Below are 19,976 nucleotides of genomic sequence, written 5' to 3'. Positions count from 1 at the left end.
GGCACAGGGTAGTGGCCATTTTATGGGGGGGGGGGGATTCCAGGATGAAGGAGTAGTAGGGAAATAACAGACTCGGGGCAGTGGGCACAGAGTCTGTTGTAATGGCATCCTCGGACTCTTTCCAGCCCTTAGTTACTATGGTTACAGACACTATGAAAGCTGGCTCTGGAACTTGCCTGGGGGCTTGGGCAGCCTCAGTGAAGCCCCCGTTACTCTGACCTGGACCCTGTCTTTGTCATTTTGTGTGGGAAATGACATGCTCAACAATGCCCAGCTCTTGATCCTTGCCGAGTCCATAGTGGCACTCAAAAAAAAAAAAAAAAAGCCGTATTCATTCTACTCTGTCCAGAACACAGATGCTCAAAACTTTCTTCAGAATATGAGGTTGCATGAGAATCAAGCCAGGCATGTAATGTTGGGGAACGTAGGAGCTGTGAGGCCTCAGACACATCTTGCTTCCAGGAAATCATCTTTCCAAGAGCACACCAAAGCAGCAACAGCTACCTCAGTAAAGCATCTGCTGGGAGCTAGAGTGATGTGGTTGAGTGGTTAAAGGCTCTTGCTTGCACTGCCTGATGGTCCAGGTTCAAATCCCCAGTATCCAAGTCAAGCCAGATACACAAAGTACACCTGTGTTGAGAGTTTGTTTAACAGTGACAAGAGACCCTGGCATGCTAGCCTCTCTGTCCCTCCTTTTTTTTTTTTTTCTCTCTCTCTCTCTCTCTCTTCCTCTTCTTATAAATGAAATTAAAAAAAAAAAAAAAAAAAAAAAAACCATTTACTGGGACTATGTCAGGCACTTCCAGCAGTGCTGACTCCACCAGAGGCTTTGTGCCTTGTTTGCCTGGCAGCTCAGGCACACTGTCATCCTCTCCTGGAGAGATTCCAACTTGTGTTTCAATCTTGCCATTCAGTCAGTGGCAGTCGTCACTGTGGAAACACACAAGATGCATAGCATACAGACACGGGCTCCCTGACATTCCCATCTCTCAGACCAGAGACCATCCTGGCTTTTTTGGCTTTATCCGTGATTGCTGGATGGTTGTTGTTTTGAGGGGTTTTTGTTGTTGTTCTGTTCTATTTTGTAACAGGGACTCTCTATATAGCCCAGCTGGCCCAGAGATCTCAGCAGTCCTCCACCTCAGCCTCCCAGAGGGCCCAGGTCACAGGGGTGAGTCATCATACCTAGCTGAAGGCTAGATTTTCCACCTCTAAATCTATAAAAGATAGAATCTTGCAAAGAATCTGCAAGAGAAGAGGATCTTGAGTTTTTTCACACTCTCTTTCTGGCTTCATAGTGAGTAAAAGCAGTGTGTAGTCATTTTGTTTTGGTTTTGTTTGTTAATCTTTGACAGATGTCTACTGTGTGGTTCTCATATATAATAGACACTTTTCTTCCCTGCAGTGCTGGGTATGGAACCTAGGGCCTCATACATGCCTGGTAAGTTTTCTACCACTGAGCTACATTTGCAATAGACACTTTTTGTATTTAAATTATATTTTTTTAAAAAATGGAGGAGGCTGGGGAGATAGCTTAGCAGTTAAAACACTTGCCTGAAAAGTCTAAGGATCCAGGTTTGATTCCCCAGGACCCACATAAGCCAGATGAACAAGGTGGCAATGCATCTTGTTTGCAGTGACTAGAGGCCCTGGCATGCCCATTCTCCCTCCCTCCCTCTCTCTCTCCCTCTCTCTCTCTCTCTCTCTCTCTCTCTCTCTCTCTCTCTCTCTCTCTCTTTCATAAATAAATAAACAAAATATTTTAAAACTTTGGACTGGCAGGTCTATTGGAATCTATTACAAGACCAAATTATTCATGTCTTGTACGCATTGTGAACATGTTCACTGCTTCCCTGAATAATGTTTCGGATAGTAGATAAAAGAAAGGGGAAGCAGATTAAAAGAATTAAGATTCTGTGGTTAGATAGAAAGAAAGAAAGCTAAACAAGGTGAAAGGTTTTTGTCCTGAGAGATGATGAGTCCCGCAAGGTAGATGGAGGGCATAACTTTAAGTCAACCTGCTCTGCTTGCATTCATGGCACGGCTGACCACGACAACTTACCTAAGCCTGGTGGGCCTAGGCCTCCTCACTCAAACAGGAGGAACAATGGTTTCACCTGTATCTTTATATTGCGCCACACAAAGACTCTAAAGTATCAGGCACAGTACCTAGCACTTGGCACATAACAAACAACAAGAAGAGCCGGGCGTGGTGGAGCGCGCCTTTAATCCCAGCACTCGGGAGGCAGAGGTAGAAGGATCGCCGTGAGTTCGAGGCCACCCTGAGACTACATAGTGAATTCCAGGTCAGCCTGTGCTAGATCAAGACCTTACCTCAAAAAAACAAAACAAAACAAAAACAAGAAGAAAAATTCCCTTTTTGGTGACTTTAATAGAGGTCCTCAAATTCTTTGACACACCCCCCTCCTGTAGTGAGTTCAATTAAAAGGCTGGACAAAATGATTTTAAGAAGCTCTTGTGCCATTCTTTAACTATTAAACTACTTCAGTAATCAAGTGTGTTCTATATGTACATACATCCAGGCTGGTGTAACTTCCTTTCTAAGTGTGTTAATCACCTATGTAAAAGCCAAAGTCAGTTGGAATCATTGGAGCAAAGGCACCAATACTTTGGCCTGTGCTCCCAGGTCCTGAGGCCACTGGAGATGATGGGACACTTCTACACTGGCCCCCTGGTAAGTTACCTGTCTTCCTGAGCAGGGAGGATACGGAGACCTAAACAAAACTGGTGTACAGTCTGTAACAGGCGAGTCACAATTGAGGAGCAATCAGTCCTCCCAACTTCCCAAAGAAGGGAAAACTACTTGGCCAGCATGGCCCTGACCCATCCTAAAAGACAGAAAGCACCCAGTAAGCTATAGAACTACTCATGGGTCCCTAAAGTCTCTTTGGAGAATCAATAGTGACCTCCAAAATTAATCCTTGATTAAATTTTTGGCTATCTGCATGGTCTTAAACACTCAGAGAAAAATAAAAATGATAAATAATAAATAATACCTTATTTAATAAAAGATAAAAATACCTTATCAATGTAATTACATTAAATTTTTTTTTAAGTTTGTACCTTCTTTTTCAGAATATTTCTATTTATTTACTTAACTTCCAAGATGTCTTTTTGAGGACAGCATAACCTCTTTCAGGCTACTTGGTACTACTACACTGAATGACACCTCAGTGACCTGATTGACAGTGTCCTGGCATATCCAGTATTACTTCTCAGGTATCATAAGCAAGCAGGTTCAAAAAGACAAACTCCAGAATTCCCTGTAGCTGTAAAATTGGATACTGATAAAAGGGAGGCATAGAGTTAAATGACACATTATTATTCCTGAAGGTATAATTAATTGGGATTCTGATGAGAGCTTGAAATTAGAGATTAGATCTTTTTGGAAATGATATGAACATGGCAGTAACTGAAACGTTTTTTCTTTAATGTGAAACGTACCTTGCCGAGTCTTGCTGTTGAGGTTCCTTATTTTCAGATTCGCTGTTACGTGCTTAATGTTTGTGGCTAGACCACTGTGTCTTATGCATGTCATCCTATACTTAGTGGGTATACAAGCCAATCAATTTTTTTTATCATTTAAAATAAATAGGATGTTATCAGTAAAAAATAAATAAAGAAGAAGAAGAAGAAGAAGAAGAAGAAGAAGAAGAAGAAGAAGAAGAAGAAGAAGAAGAATGGGGTGAGCACAAAAGAAGGAAGAAAGGGAAAAGGGAGTGGGAAAAGGGAAAAGAAGGGAGAAAGGAATTAAAAAGTTGCCTATGACCCTGGGCTTATGTATGGTAAAAAATAAATAAATAAATCTATGTTTCCATCTTCGGTCTGTTTTTCAGTCAATTCTGTGTGCTAGGTCCCCAGCTAGTAGTAATTTGGAAATTGGCTCCTCCTGGAGTTGATGTAGTGCTGGGGGTGACTATATTAAATGTTCTTTACACCATTTCTCAGTTATGGGAGCAGTTTCTCAGCTGGGGGAAAGAAAACGTTGTATTTCTCAAATGCACCTTACTTGGATGGAGCCAAAGCAGAGATGTGTTAGAAATGGGACAACAAAGTCCACCTGCCCTGTCTTCAGCCTGCAAAGAAATGACAAAAGACTGCTGGAAAGGAACACTGGCACAAATCTTAGCCCCCAAAAAAAATCTTTGGAGCTTCATTATTCTGTACTTTCTAGATAATTATGGTGATTTGGGCTCATTATTAATTGCATTTGGAATGCTGATCTCCTGAAAGTTGGATAGTAAATCAAAAATGGATGCTTTTTCTTTCCAGAAAATCTAAACTATGAAAATGTGTGTTTGATAACACACTAATAAACACAGCACTTAAGGGACCCGGCAAATTGAATATGCATTCACAGCAGACTGAAATCCCCTTTACCAGGATGGAAGGGGGTCCACCGGTGGTTCACAGGGTAATACACGTGCCAACCTATGCAGGTACAACCTGCTGAAAACAGAAAGCAGCTTGGGCTTCCTAGTCACCCACACCTTTCTCAGGAACACTTGTGAATACACCAACGGACAGTAACCCCAGAAAGAGGGAAAGCAGAGAGTGTGAGGGAATCTGCTCTGAGCGGAAATATCCAAAGGCTTGGGTTGCCCACTGCTCTGCCTGTTTGCAGCTTTGGGCCACAAATAAGTCACTTGTCCTCTCCACATCTTAGCTCACCCATCAATAAATCTAAGACCCTAAGATCTGCAAAAATAGTCACTTAAAGAGCAAATGAGATCATTTGTGAAAAGTGTTCTGTAAACTGAAAGGTGCTATACATACCCTGTGAAGACCTTTCTGGAATTCTTTATTAAAGGCAAGCACTAAATGTGAAGCTTGTGGAAAAAAAAAAAAATTCAGCTCATATTGCTTGGTTTTGCTTCTTACGTAGTTTAAAGTGCCTGAAAATAACCATGCTCCCATAGCTAACACGATCCATTATTAACTAAGCACTGACCACAGCTTCACTGTGTGGATAAGCCCACCCTTTATCCCCACCTCACTCCCCTGCAGCTCTTCACTCCGGGAGAGAGGGAAGAAGGAAGGACATCAGTGTGCTGGAAGCTTGAGAACAGGGAATGAGGGGGGGAGTATCCCATACCGTCCACACTGGTGTCACATTATCTGGAGATCTTTCTGTTCCCTCTGTGCTTATACTTTGTCATTTACAGCTTAGGGGAGTCGGGAATTTCCATGCTGCATAGTCCTCAGGGCCCCCGCAACCACTCCCTCTATCCATCAATCAACCATCTATCCACCAATCCCACTATATCTCCCCCTATTTATCCCTTCCTCCATTCATCATTTGCCTCCAACTATCTATCCATCCATCCATTAATCCTTCAATTTGTCTATCCATCCATCCCTTTAATCCCTCCACATTCACCCATACATTCCACAAAGGGTCCATGACACTCCTTGAGGCACCAGGAGTATGACAGTGAGAAATGCAGGGACAGAACCTGCTCATAAAGCTCCTATGCTAGTGAAGGGAGGCTGGCATCAAATGTGACCGAATAACAAGTAAGATGCTTCTAGGCTAGGACAAGTACTAGGAAGACAATTGAGCAGATGACATAACAGAAAGTGACAGAGTCCAGGGAACAGAAGATGTCTTCAAACAGAACAAGGAAGCCCTTGCTAAGGAGGTAACATATGATCTGAAATTACAAGCCAGCCATGTGAACATTCATTACAACATCCCAAACGGCAAGTATAAAGACCCTGGGGCAAAAAAGCCAAGTGTCCCGGGCTGGAGAGATGGCTTAGCGGTTAAGCACTTGCCTTTGAAGCCTAAGGACCCCGGTTCGAGGCTCGGTTCCCCAGGTCCCACGTTAGCCAGATGCACAAGGGGGCGCACACGGTCTGGAGTTCGTTTGCAGAGGCTGGAAGCCCTGGCGCGCCCATTCTCTCTCTCTCCCTCTATCTGTCTTTCTCTCTGTGTCTGTTGCTCTCAAATAAATAAATAAATAAAATTTAAAAAAAAAAAAAAAGCCAAGTGTCCCAAAAGCGACTAGGGAAGGGCAGGTGAAGAGATTAATGAGAAAGGCACATGGGAAGAAAAGGCACCCAGACAGCCTAACCGAGCAGCTCAAACTCACATAGCTTATTATTGCTGTATCTGATTCCAGCACCTGATTCTTCTGCCCTCGCAGCATCTGGACTCTACACTGTGTTCATCTGCCTGCCTCAAGCTACGGGGACACTCTGTGTCAATGTCCTTGGTGTTTAGGTTCTTTTTGTTGTTGTTGTTGTTTTTCGAGGTAGGGTTTCACTCTAGCCCAGGCTGACCTGGAATTCACTATGTAGTCTCAGGATGGCCTCGAACTCATGATGATCCTCCTACCTCTGCCTCCCGAGACCTGGGATTAAAGGCGTGCACTACCACTCCCAGCTGGTGTTTAGGTTCTTAACTTACACAGGCAGCGAGCAAATCCCAGAGAAGAAGAAAACCATCACTACGTCATCCTGCTCACTTCAGGTGCACATGAGTTCTGCTGTGACAGCCAGGACCTCATGCCACTCCTCATGTGCAGGTCCAGCAAACAGTCCTCTCCCATCAAAAGCACAGTTTTGTGCGGGGATGGTGGGAGGCCCCAGCTCACCAGAGACACATAGATTCAGATGGGGTCTGACTGCCTGACAGTGCCTGGCTGAGCCCACCCGAGTACCATCAAAGCTGGTGTATGCCCAAACCACTTTCTTTTGTGTCATTCCGGTGTCAGATAACGGGGCTGTGAGCAAAAGGACAAAAGTAAACCACCTCCCACACCCCACGCACACCTGCGAGCTCAGGTCTGTACCCAGCCAAGCCCCACCGGCCTTGTACGCTGAGCTTCCCTCCAGCAACTATCCCTCTGCCTTTCCACACCAGTGCTCTGCCCTTCTTTATGTTCTTCCTGTTTTTGTTTTTCTGAGACAGAGTCTCACTCTGTAGCCCAGGCAAGCCTCTAATTCATGGTCCTCCAGCCTCAGCTTCCTACTGATGGCTGGGGTTACAATCACACATCACCACGTCCAGGCCCTCCCTTCTGCTTGGCCCTGTGACATCTCCATGATGTGTTTAGCTGAAGCTCTGCAGATCCAAGATGCGGAAATGAAAACACGACCGTGAAGATGGATCAGCAGAGAAAGGAATGACTGGGGACACCAAAACCACTGCCTCCTTCTCTCTGCTCCTCTTCCCCTCCTTGCCTTCCCGCTCCTGTTCCACCTCTTCCAATCCCTCCTCCTCTTCATTCTCTCTCTTTTGACCATTTCCTCCTTCCAATATGTTTATTCTGTCCCTGAGCTCTGGATGTCTCACTGAAAAATTTTCTAAGAGCTCAGATTCTACTTTAGTTCCATACTTACTAGCAGTGCTACTCTGGACAAGTCACTCGCCCTGTTTCTCAGTTCCCTGTCTGCAAGATGAGGGTAGTACTTCTCCTCCTAAGATATTTGTGAACATTAATGAAATGAATATACTAGCTCCAGGCACATCATCCTATGAAGATCTAAGATGTATCTACTCTCCTTCTGCCTCCACCACCCAGCTGAGAAGACCCTGGGGACCATCATGACTGAGCCAGACCACCTCACAGGAAGGCTGCTTCTTACTGCCCATCTGGCCATCAACCGATAAGTAGGACAGTAACATACCACCAAATAATTGTGAAAATAGCAAAAGCTATTTCCAGGTCTCCAGTGAGAGGAAGGGATGAGTGAGAGGTGGGTGGCAGAATTGGGAGAATATGAGCAAAGTACAACGATTACATGAAGATGTCATAATAAAACTCATTTTCTGGGCTGAAGAAATGGCTTAGTAGTTAAGGCATTTGCCTGTGAAGCCTAAGGACCCTGGTTCAATTCCCCAGGACCCACATAAGCCAGATGCACAAGGTGGTATATGCACGTGGAGTTCGTTTGCAGTGGCTAGAGGCCCTGGCGTGCCCATTCTCTCTCTCTATCTGCCTCTTCCCTTCTCTCTCTCTCTCTCTCTCTCTCTCTCTCTCAAATAAATAAATAAATAAATAAATAAATAAATAAATAAATAATTTTTTTTCAAAACTTATGTTGCATGCTAATTAAAGAGTGACTGGTCAGATCTGGTGTCCACCCCTGTAATCCCAGCATTCTGGAGGTGGAGGCAGGAGGATCAGGAGTTGAAGTCCATCCTCAGCTACCTAGCAAGGAACAACTGAATGAAATTATGTACACAAAGAATCTGGCACATGATGCTTGATCATTAAACACTGTGATTTTTATTGAGGTGTTTGTTTTTTGCAGCAAGTTAACTGTTGATGCTACTTGCACACTTGTTTCTCTGTGCCAGGCTGTGAAATATGGGACATTCGTGAGCATTTGTTGCTGAGACATGTAGCATAAAACAAGGGTCCCATGAAAACGTTTTTCAAAACCAAGCCAGTTTCCCTTGGTTCTTTCGACCAGAATTCCAGAAGCCATTGCCTCCGTGGCACACTCTGGGACACTTCTGGGACATTTCTCACTCAGTGATTCCTAGACTGCACTGGCAAGCGCTTTCCACAATGACCCACCCCAGCCTCAGTCCAGTCCTTTCCACGATTCCCCTGCACCCTTTACTCATACAAAACCTGTTGTTTTCCGTCCCCAGGCCCCCCCCACACACACACACGCATTTCATCCACCTCTCTATCTCCATGATACCACCCTGGCTCCTGCACCATTGCATCTGGTTCTCATGTCCACAACACGTACATGGCACTGGTTTTGAAGCTAAGATCCTGTCATTCTGGAGACTTTTGGGGGCTTAAAACAAAGACTATATTCTTTTCCCTAAACCATCCTCCACTTCCACCGACACCAGGGCTCTGGAGCCTGAGCCTGCAGATCCCCCAGCCATACCTCACAGCACAGGTTCCTTTGCCCCCATTTCCTTTCAGCTCCTCAAATACACCTGTTACTTCTACCTCAGGACCTTTGTACTGCCCTTCTGTCTTCTGCAAACATTCCCCTTCTCATTGGCCAATTAACCCTGCTCCAAGTCTCAGCACAGGTACACTCTCAGGGAAGCCTTCCCTAGCCACCTTGACCCTTGTCAACCTCTTTCTGTTTTGCTTTGTTTGAAACAGGGTCTCACTCTGTAGCCCAGGCTGATTTCGAGCTCACGGCACTCCTCCTGGCTCAGCCTCCTGAGCGCTGGGATGACAGATGTGAGCCACCACACCCAGCTCGAGCTCTGCTATCAGACTTACTTTAAACCCTGCGATGGTCACAGAGCACGCATAAACCTTTACCTATGAACTCCTCCCTGCACTGACCAACTTCTTTCTGTCTCCCTGGCTGTGCTCCAAGAAGGCAGAGCTTCCGTGGGCCTGTTCTGACTGTATGTCCAGTGCTCGGGACTATGCCAAGTCTACAGTAGATGTCTAACAAATATAGTCTGCAGGGATCCAAAAAAAGTCCAAAGCACACACATATTTCTAGAATTTTGGAGACAAAGTAGAAGGCAGGAGTGTACTTAAGGCATCTACAACACACCCCAGCATTTTTAAAGGCCAATGTCTCTGCACAATCTCAACTCATTAGACATTCACTCAACAAATGCGTGGGTTTCCAGGTACAACTCTGGATAAGGGAGAAATGCATCCACAAAGAAACTTAAACACACACACCATAAACGAACAAATTTCAGCCCCAATATCCACCCCAGACTGCCTGCTCCAACTCAGCCTACAGATACGCTATGGGGCTGTTGCTGGACACAGGATTCAACCTGCTCTGTTCCCACACTGGTCTCTAGGGAGGAACCTTAACATCCACATGCTGATTTCAGGCACACACCTACATGTGCCTTAATCGCTCCCTTTTGCAGACAGGGAATTGCAGTCCAACATTCATACAGCATGTAGACCCCACCACCACCACTGTCCCTCCTGGAGCCTCTCCCAGGCCCTGTCTCTCTGTCTCCCTTCTAACTGCGACTTGAGACAAACTAGGTGCCTGGATTAGTAATAGTAGGAAGGCCCTGGGGGCTCCATTATTCTACCAAAAGGGCCACCCCAGGGGGTGGTAGAGGCCGCGGATTGCAGTTTCTCTTGCTGCCAAGAAACCTGTTCCCCTGAGAACACCAAGAGCCCGAAGAGCAGTTCTGGCCCCGGGAGAAGCACCCCACCCATCCGCCAGAGAGACAAAGATCACCAGAAACAAAGGACACACACACACACACACACACACACACACACACACACGGAGTCAAAAGCAAATAACGACACTCAATTTCAAATTTCAAACCAAACAGCCAGCTTGGTGTATCTTTAAATAGGTTTTGCAACCATCCAAGAGGGACAGTGATTATGTGATTCTGACAGTCCTTCTCTGGGTTGCGAACCCACGCTGCCTCCACCCTCCTCCCACCGGCGCCGCAGTTGCCAGGAGCATCTCGCAGCCTCAGGACGCACGCTGCCCGCCCGGGAGTCAGCGCGTCCACTCCCGCCAGCGCGCTCGCGGGTGGAGGAGAGCCCGGGACAGCCAAAAGTAGGCAATACCAACCTTTAGGATCCCAGTTCACCTGCTTTCTTGGCGTCTCGATTGGAAATTTCATTGCTCCGTTGCCCAGAAGGGGACGAAATGAAAAAGACTCAAAAAAAAAAAAACACCCACCCCCACAAACACTAATAAAGTCCTTAAGCTTTTTACGCCACGGTACCCGCAGACCATCAAAACAATTTCCAAGGATTGGGTGGGCTGGAGGTGGGGAGAAAGGAGCCTTGGACTGGCTGAGGAACGTCAGAGAAAGACAGGTAGGGGAAATCCTGGACAGTGACAGTTTGCACCAGTGACAAGGATGTGGGATGTCGGCTGCGGCTCGGTGGGTAAAAGCAGGGGGAAAAAGTAATGATGGGTGAGAGCGGGGATGAAGGGATGGAGAAGGAAGACTGGGGAGGATGCAGGCGCTGGGCTTGCAGACCCGGGGCTGAGCAGTCGCAGGGCGGAGGCTGGGGATAAGCCCACTGCAGTGTCCCTCCGGGCCCCGCAGGCGTGCACGCAGCCCCTCTCTCCCGCGCGCGCACGACCGTACACACACTCACACTCGCACACGCGCCGGCGCGCGCTCCGCCGCGCGCAGCGCACACGCCCCACCCCAGCCGCGGCATCCCGTTCCCCGGGCGACGCCCCCCACTCCCCACCCCCCGAAAGCCATTGGACGGAAGGGTGGCGCGGCCCAGGCGACCCTCCTCCGGGCGGCGCGCCGCAGGGGTGCTCCGGGACCCCGGGCGGTGGGCGGTGGGCGGTGGGCGGTGGCCAACCTGGTCCCCGGGAGACGCGCGCGCGAGGCCGGGGCGCGGCGGGGAGCGGGCGGGCGGGCGGGCGGCGGGCGTGCTGCTACTCACTGGCTCTGCGGGCCGGCCGGCGGGCGGGCGGGCAGGAGGCGGCCGCTCGGGGCAGTTGCGGCCGGAGACACGCTTGGCTGCCTGGAAGGCCCTGCAGAAGGCGGAGGAAGGGCCGCCGCAGACCTCTTGCCTTTGGGGCGAGGGGGGGGGTGACCTCTTTTCACCGCTTCCACCACCCTGGGCGCCCGGTCGCTTCCTTTTGTCACTTCATTTTTGCACACCGCTCCCCTGCCGTGCCTGGTCCTCCCTCCCGAGTCCCGAACCCACGGCCCCACCGCACTCCGAGGAGGCCAGAGCCAGCCATGAGCCTTTTGTTCTGGGACGGCGAGGCGTCCGCGGCGCTCTCACCGCGGTCTGGAGCTCGCTCCCCAGGCGCAGCCTGGTCCCTTTCCCAGCTACCTGGAGCCCGACTGGGGATCCCTCCCAGAGCCTAGGAGGTGGGGGGGGGGGGCTGGAGAGAAGTGAGATGGCCCTGAAGGAAAGCCGCGTTGTCAAGGCCTGCAGGCTCTGAGCCAGAGGGACCAGCACCACAGCTGCTAGGAAACCCCAGCCTTGGTCCCAGAAAGATGTTCAAGGCTGTGCTGCACACACTCCCCCCCCCCCCCACTTTCACTGTCCTTGTTACACTTCCAACCGTGGTTTGCTCTGGGGTCCAAGTCTCCAGAAAAGGCAAACAATGCTGAGGTGCTTTAGGATGGGAGGCCACTGGTGCTTTCAAGTTTCCTGGGGTGCTTAGCAACGGATCCTTGCATATGACAGGCGCTTAAGCAGCACTTGCTAAGTGAAGGTGGGAACCGCACATCACACTGTTGGATGGGAAGTTGTTCAAGCATACTCTCCGGTTTATAATTAAGATCACCAAAAGTCAATGTTTATAATTAAGATCACCACAAGTCAATGTTGATTCCACATACACAGCTACTGAAACCTATGTGCCATCCTCGTGCTGCATGTAGCAAAGAATAGGTCAGACCCGGGCTGTTCCTTTATGGAATGCCCCACGGCCAGGTCAGGTGAGAGAGACTTGTTCCCTGTGCTACGGAGGGAGAAAGTGGTCCATTCCCAAAGCCTACTAGCTGCGGTCTTAACTACACTAGCGTTTCTACCTGAAACTGTATGACATTCTGGGATGTCTTGAGGCTTCCAGAGAGTCCTGGGTCAGTGTCTTTTTCATCAAACATCTTTCCTGGCACATCCAGGTCTCTCAGTCCAAGGACAAGATCTATGGAGGCCCACAGTGGTCTGTAGGGAAGGTTGGGAAGTGTTCTGTCACTTGGAACCTGGAGCTCTCTGCAGACAGCCCCGTCATCAAGCAAAACTGGCACCAAGCAGACGCTCGGTAGCGCATGCCTTTAATCCCAGCACTCGGGAGGCAGAGGATCGCTGTGAGTTCGAGGCCACCCTGAGACTACATAGTGAGTTCCAGGTCAACCTGGGCTAGAGCCAGACCCTGCCTCAAAAAAGAAGAAGGAGGAGGAAAGGAGAAAGAAAAAGAAGGAAGTAAAGAAAGAAAAAGAAGAAGAAAGAAAGAAAAAAGAAAAAGAACTGGCCCCAGTGGAAAGGTGCTCACTCTGACTCCTGGGCCCTTTGGGTGACTTCCCCAGATGTGTAAAAGCTTTCTCTAGGCTGTTTCCTCACTCCTCCTCCTTGCACCGTGAGGAGGAACAAACCATGAAATTTCTTCTCCCAACTGGGAATCCCAGAGATACCAGCATGCCTGGCTCCTTCCCCCTCTTCCCTTCCCCTCCCTTCCTCCCCCTCTCCTTCCCTTTCTCTCTCCCCTCTCTTCTCCCAGGACCCTAGCCAGTCACTGTGATACAGTGTTTTCACCTCCACCACAATCCGAGCTGTCAGCAGAGAAGCATACCTAGAACCCTCCCAGGATGGGGAGGCAAGAGGCAAGAAGGAGTTTATTGAATGCAACTTCATCTCTTATTTCCTCCCCATTCCTCTTCCTCCATCTCTTTGAGGAAGCTCCCACTGGCTCAGGACAAACGCTCCCAAGGTCACAACACAGATTCACTTCAAAGTCTTCCCAACTCCAACCAATAAACCCAATAGTTTCCATAGCAGAAACCTGGGCCCCAGGATTCATGAATCCGACCAAACTGGTTCTTTAGGGTAATGAAGACCTAAATTTTATGTGATCCAGTAACCCAGCCCCTCCTCCTTTGAAAAATGATTTGGGCTATCCTTGCATTCTAGAGTCCACATCAGGGAACTCCTTCAGTGGCCAAGCCACAGCTCAGGGGCACGGAATGCAGCCCTAAGATGCGCCACTGTTCAGCCAATCAACGAATACGAACTGAGCATCGCGGGTGTGCAAGGTAGTTGCAGGTGACCATATGGAGTGATTTTAACCCCTTTGCTAATGAATGCTGTCCTAGAATGACTGGGGGAGTGGGAATGCTGGGAGATTTGGAGTGAGCCCTATTGGGGTGGGGAGCAGAGTCAGTGTAGAGCTGCTGGCTGGGTTAAAGTCTGTATGGGTCACTGGCCCATGGGAGGGTCTCTGCTAAGTCACTGGAGGGCCACCACCACCATCCGCTAGCCACTAGCCCCAGGGGGGGGGGGTTCTCTCACCTCCACTTTCTGCCTCCTGTCATAGGATGTGTTCAAAGACAAGTTTGGGGAGGGGGGGAAAAACACAACAAAAATAAATAAATTCCCCCATCCTCTACCCCACACACACACACTTGCATTAAATCAAATGCAACTCGTCCTAAACTAAGGAGAAGCGAAGGTCTCTGCCCCCCAGCAAAAAAAAAAAAAATACCACATAGCACATTAACCCCTTGTGCTCAGGCCCTGCCATCTCTCTCAGTTCTAACTTTCGGTTATTTCCCGACTGATTCCACTTACCAAAAGAAGGAGGGAAGAAGTGACCTGTGTAGAGAGAAAATATCCTCAAAAAACGTCGCGCCGAGAGGTTGGGTCTCGCTCAGCGCCTGGGCAACGTCCATGGCTATTGCTGCGGGCCAAAGAGGTCTGCTGGAAAGAGGCCGCCCCGGGCTCCTGCGGCAGGAAAACAAAGCATCTTGGCGCAAAGTGTCCCTGCACTCGCTTGTCGCGCAGCCAGGAGCCCCAGGCTGGCGGCGGCCGCGTGCCGGGCGCATTGGGTGCCCGCCGCCCGCCGCCCGCTCGGGTCTCTGCAGCTCAGGACCTGCGAGCGTTTCCGCAGCACTTTCGCGCGCGCCGCGTGGCCCGGCGTGGCGGGGCTGGGGAAGCCCCACAGCCGGTCACCTCCGGCGACGACAAAGTTTGAGAGCTCTTTTCATCCTGTCTCCTACGTCGCAGCCCGGACTGATAGTGAGACCCGAGGGATAGCTGGCGACGTTAACGAAACTGAATTTCTATTCGGAGGTGAAGCAGGAGGATTTCCTGGGAGTGACGGGGCAGCTTTGGGGAGTCCTGCTTAGCGCACGGAAGGGGGAAGGGTGAGCCCTAGTCTACCTGAAATCCTCGAACATCAGAATGACTTCAGGAAATCTGACTTGCATTGTTTCCTTTCGAAAATCCAGAAGAAATCCCAGCCCTCCATCCCCTCCCCTCCTCTCCCCCATCCCCACTCAAGACACCTCCAAATCCTCTTTCCACAAAACCTGCAGTCAGGATTCCAAATCATTTTACAAAGTCTCTCTCCCTCTTTCTTTCTTTCTTTTCTCTCTCTCTGTCTCTGTCTCTGTCTCTCTCTCTCTCGCCCCCCCCCCCCCGGAAAAGCAGTGGAGTTATCCATTTACTAATTTAAACTACTACCAGAACTGTTTTCTTTCCCCAGTGATGTTTCCCCATGGTCTCAGCACTTCATCACTTAGGTTCGGTTCCAGCCAGCAGAAACCTACCTCAGCGTGTGGCGCTCTAAGCCTGAGCTCAGCCTTGGCTTGCAACAGCCAGCACCAGCAGCAAAAGGACAGTCGGTGTCGTACATCCCTGGAAACTTGAAGCTGGGCTTCTCAATAACCCACCGTGTTGTCAAACCTGCAGGTTTGATGACTTAAAACTCTGAAGAATTAATGAAGACAACATATTAGGAGGTTGTAATTAAAACTTCAGGCGAATGACCCTATTTTGTAACCCAGAACTGCATCTTCTTCCCTTGTAACTTTATTCTGTTTTGAACCTTAGTCCTTAAGAAAATAAGACTTAACCTCCCACTGGGCACCATGCTAAACATCTTAACAAAAACATGCAAAGCTATAATCCTGCTTATGAATCAATTTTTAAAGAGCTCCCCTCTCTCAGCACTGAAACATAAATCCAAGTAACTTTCACCTAAAATTTGAGCTAGAACTCCTGATTTTCCTCTCTCGACTTTTTATTTGAAACTTTTCATAAAGTCTTAGCTATTCAAGTGGTTGAGGCAACAAGATTTCAAGTTCAAGGCCTGCCTGGTTTGCCTTGAACTGCAGCTAGTTCAAAACCACCTGGGTAACCTAGTGAGATCCTGTCACAAAATAAAGTAAGTTTAAAAGCACTAGGAATATAGCTCAGTGGTAGAGCATTTACCTGGTATCTATGAGTCCTTAGAGTCAATCCTTAACATAGCAAACAACAAAAACAAAAAGAGGGGCTGAGAATGAGGCCGAGTTGGTACAGCACTTGCCTAGCCTGTACGACGCCCTGGGTTCGATCCCCAGCCCCACATGAACTGGGAGTAGTGGGCTACACTTACAATCCCAGCACTGGAGAGGTAGAGGCAGGGGGCTCAGAAGTTCATGGCCATCCTTGGCTATGTAGTGAGTTGAGACCAGCCTCCAGTACATGAGACCCTATAAACTACTAGAATAGAATAAACCTCAGTTTCTAAAAAGAAGAAAGCGAGAAAGAATTCTCAAAGAAAAATCATAGAAATTACAATTGTTTCATTAAAAAGCAGTTCGTGTTGGGCTTAGAGAGATGTGTTTAGCAGTTAAGGCGCTTGCCTGCAAAACCAAAGGATCCCGGTTAGACTCTCCAGCCAGATGCACAAGGGGGCTCATGAATCTGGAGCTCATTGGCAGTGGCTGGAGGCCCTGGTGTGTCCATTCTCTCAAATAAATAAATAATTTTTTAAAGCAGTGCTGTGGTTTAAATGTTTGCATCCCTCTAGAAACTTAATGCCTAATGTAATATGTTAACAGTGTAATTAGTACCTGAGGTCTCCATCCTCGTGAATGGAATTAGCACCTTGATGCCAGTGCTTACAGGAGACAGTCTCTTGTTTGCCCTTCAGAAGCAAGAAAGCCCCAGAGAGCAAGCACCACACATCAAACTTGCTGGCACCTTGATATTGCCCTATCAGAAAAATAAAAATAAAAAAGCCTGTCAAATGTGAGGAGTCGTTGCTCTTCCTAAGTTAGCCAGTCTACTTTGTGACAGCAGCACGGAGGACCCAACACTGCCAGGTCTAACCAAAAGCTGCATGTGGTTGTTGTGACTACATAGTGCACAGTCCCCCTTTGGTGTCCACTGGGGATTGGTTCCGGGTCACCGTTCCAGTTTCGTTCTCATTGTTGGGACAAAACAGCCAACCAGAAGCAGCTTGGGGAGGGGAAGGTTTATTTTGGCTTACAATTCCAGGGAGTAGAGTCCATCATGGCAGGAAATGCATGGCAGGAGCGGGAAACCAGAGTCACACTGTTCCTTCAGCAGAGAGGAAGTCGAATGAACAAGCTGGGCTATGGCACCTCAAGGTCCACGCTACAGTGACACGCTTCCTCCAGCAAGGCTCTGCCTCCTAGAGGTTCAACAAGCTTCCAGAACAGTGCTACCAGCTGGAGATTAAGTATTCAAACATATGAGTCTCTGGGAGTCATTTTACATTCAAACCACCACAATTCCCATGGATATCAAAGTCCAAAGATGGTCAAGTCTCATGCAGAATGTCAGAGTATGCGCTTATTAAGCTATGTTCATCCTCCCTTCTACTTTAATTCATGTCTAGATTACTTATAGTACCTAACACAGTATAAATGTTAGGCAAGCAGTTGTTCTATGTTGTTCAGGGAGGAATGACAAGGAAGAAATACATGTTCACTGCAGATGAAGTTTTTTTTAATGCTTTTTAAGAAATACTTTATTGGGATGGAGAGTTGCCTTAGCAGTTAAGTGCCTGCCTGTGAAGCCTAAGGATCCTGGTTCGAGGCTCAGTTCCCCAGGACCCACATAAGCCACATGGTGCATGCATCTGGAGTTCGTTTGCAGTGGCTGGAGGCCGTGGCATGCCCATTCTCTTTCTGTCTCTCTCTCTCTCTCTCTCTCTCTCTCTCTCTCTCTCTCTCTCTCTCTCTCTCTCTCTCTCTCTCTCTCTCCCTTTCTCTTCGGCAGATCTCATTCTGTAGAGAGGTTTGCCTGGAAGTCACTAGGTAGCCCAAGATGGCCATCAACTCATGGCAATACTCCTTCCTTGACCTCTGAGTAGCTAAGATTATAGGCATGAGCTATCATACTCTGCATAATATTAATGATTTTTATAGAGGCTAAACTTATCTGATTTCTTTTTCTACATATATATGTGTGTAGTATGCATGCCTATATTTGCATGTTCCATACATGTGCGGGTACAGATGTGCATGGACATATTGTGTACACGTGTGTGGAGCCCAGAGGTAAGATAGCTTTCTTAGTTGCTCTCCACCTTGCTTCTTGAGACAAGATCTCACAGTAAACCTAGAACTCACAGAGTCAAGTAGACTAGCTAGGCAGCAAGCCCTGAGGATTCTCCTATCCCTACATCTCTACATCCCCAGCACTAGGCTTGCAGTCTGGCTTTTGCCTGAGTGCTAGAGATCCTAACTTGGGTCTTCATTCTTGCACAGCAGATACGTTACACGCTGATCCATCCCCCACCTCTTATCTGGTTTTTGATGATATTTAGTGCCATATGATAGAAAAGAGGAAAACTATTTTCTGAGCAGCAAGTAAGTGCCCTTTCTATGAACTCAGTCTCCTTGCCAGTATTCTCTAAGCAGAAAACAAGCCAGATGTGGTGGCTCACACTTTTAATCTCAGCACTCGGGAGGCAGAGGTAGGAGGATTGCCATGAGTTCAAGGCCACCCTGAGAATACATAATGAATTCCAGGTCAGCCTGGGCTAGAGTGAGACCCTACCTTGAAAAACTAAAAAGAGAAAGAAAGAAAGAAAAAGAAAACAATAGTATTTAGGGCTGGTAAGATGGCTCAGCAGTTAAAGGTACTTTCTCGTGGTTGTTGTTGTTGTTGTTGTTGTTATTATTATTATTATTATTATTATTATTATTATTATTATTATTTTGGTCTTTTGAGGTAGGGTTTTACTGTAGTCCAGGCTGACTTGGAATTTACTCTGTATTCTCAAGGTGGCCTCAAAGTCATGGTGATCCTCCTACCTCTGCCTCCCAAGTGCTGGGATTAAAGGTGTGTGCAACCACGCCCAGCTAAAGGCTCTTTCTTGCAAAGCCCGACAGCCCAGGTTTAGTTCCTCAGTACCCAGGTAAAAGCAGATACACAAAATGGTCCATGCATCTGGAGCTTGTTTGTACAAAAAGAAGGCATCTTCTGTCTCTTTCTCTCTCTTAACCTCTCTCTCTCTCTCATCTCTCAGACACACACAAATAAAGAAATAAAATAGTTTTAAAAGTATAATGTATTTGTCCACATAAAGATTTTATTTTACCCTAGCACCCTCTTCATCAGTCAGGAGTACAACCAAGCCAGTAAAAAGCCAAGCTTGGACTTCTGGTGAAGATGGCATCCACTTAACCATGCTTCAGCTCCCGGGACAGGAGCAGAACCTGAGGAGAGAAAAAAACCATCACACTTCACCCCAGCCCCAGCTGAAACCACAGAGGAATTGGGGAAATGAGCAAGAGTGCTGCTCAGAGTGAACCTGGCATCAGCACAAGGATGAAGGAGATAAACGTTGAGGACACTCAACACCTACACGCCAGACATCTAGAGGCTCCTAAGAGCCCATCACTAAAGTAGACTTAAATTGAATCCACATGGCTCGGGGAATTTTGCAGAAGAGGGGGCAGAAAAATGTTAGAGCCACAGGTTGGGACGTTATGCACAGAGACATTGCCTCTCCCCCATAACTGACTGCTGCCCCCACAATGCATGACCCACAATCCCCATTGGAATGACCTACATCCCCACGGAAGAGGGTCTTTTGGAAAAGGGCCAAGGAAAAGGGAAAGGATGGTAACAACATATGCTGTTAGCATACTAAGTATGTCCATAACTAATAAAAATAAAATATTTTAAAAGAATAAACATCCATTCCACAGGAAAAAATATCCAAGCTTTATTTCATTTTCTTGCCTATAAAATAGGGCAGTAGGTACTCTGGCTGTCTGTAGCTACAGGGTAATTGTAGACAGACAGTGGATAAGAATGTGCTTTGTAAGCTTGCAGAGATTGACAAATGAGTGCTCAGCCTTACTGGTACTGATCCTTGTGAGTACTTGGCCTTGTGAGCACTCACCCTGCTGAGTACTCGGCCTTATGGGTACTCATTCTTGTGAGTACTTGTCCTTATGGGTACTCTTCCTTGTGGGTACTTGCTCCATAGATTCTTCTGAGCTTCTGGAAGGCACATAACAACCACTTTTCAAGAATATCACATTTATTTCTCAACGATAATCCTAG

At 47.7% G+C, this 19,976-nt stretch overlaps 1 protein-coding gene across 2 annotated transcripts in view; it reads right to left on the bottom strand.

Annotated features, from left to right (window-relative positions):
- Kcnk10 (potassium two pore domain channel subfamily K member 10) overlaps positions 1-10,621 on the bottom strand; it is a 149,256-nt gene extending 138,635 nt beyond the window's left edge. For both annotated transcript variants that reach the window (XM_045155095.1, XM_004649357.2), the window contains exon 1: positions 10,528-10,621. In XM_045155095.1, coding sequence (XP_045011030.1) covers positions 10,528-10,579 — 52 coding nt within the window. In that variant the 5' untranslated portion in view covers positions 10,580-10,621. The remainder of the gene's footprint in view (positions 1-10,527) is intronic.
- Positions 10,622-19,976: the final 9,355 nt, after the last annotated feature.

This window comes from Jaculus jaculus, chromosome 7 (assembly GCF_020740685.1).
Source record: "Jaculus jaculus isolate mJacJac1 chromosome 7, mJacJac1.mat.Y.cur, whole genome shotgun sequence".
Classification (NCBI taxonomy): domain Eukaryota; kingdom Metazoa; phylum Chordata; class Mammalia; order Rodentia; family Dipodidae; genus Jaculus; species Jaculus jaculus.
Note: the sequence above shows the minus strand (reverse complement) of the source record. Positions and strands in the feature narration are given on the sequence as shown.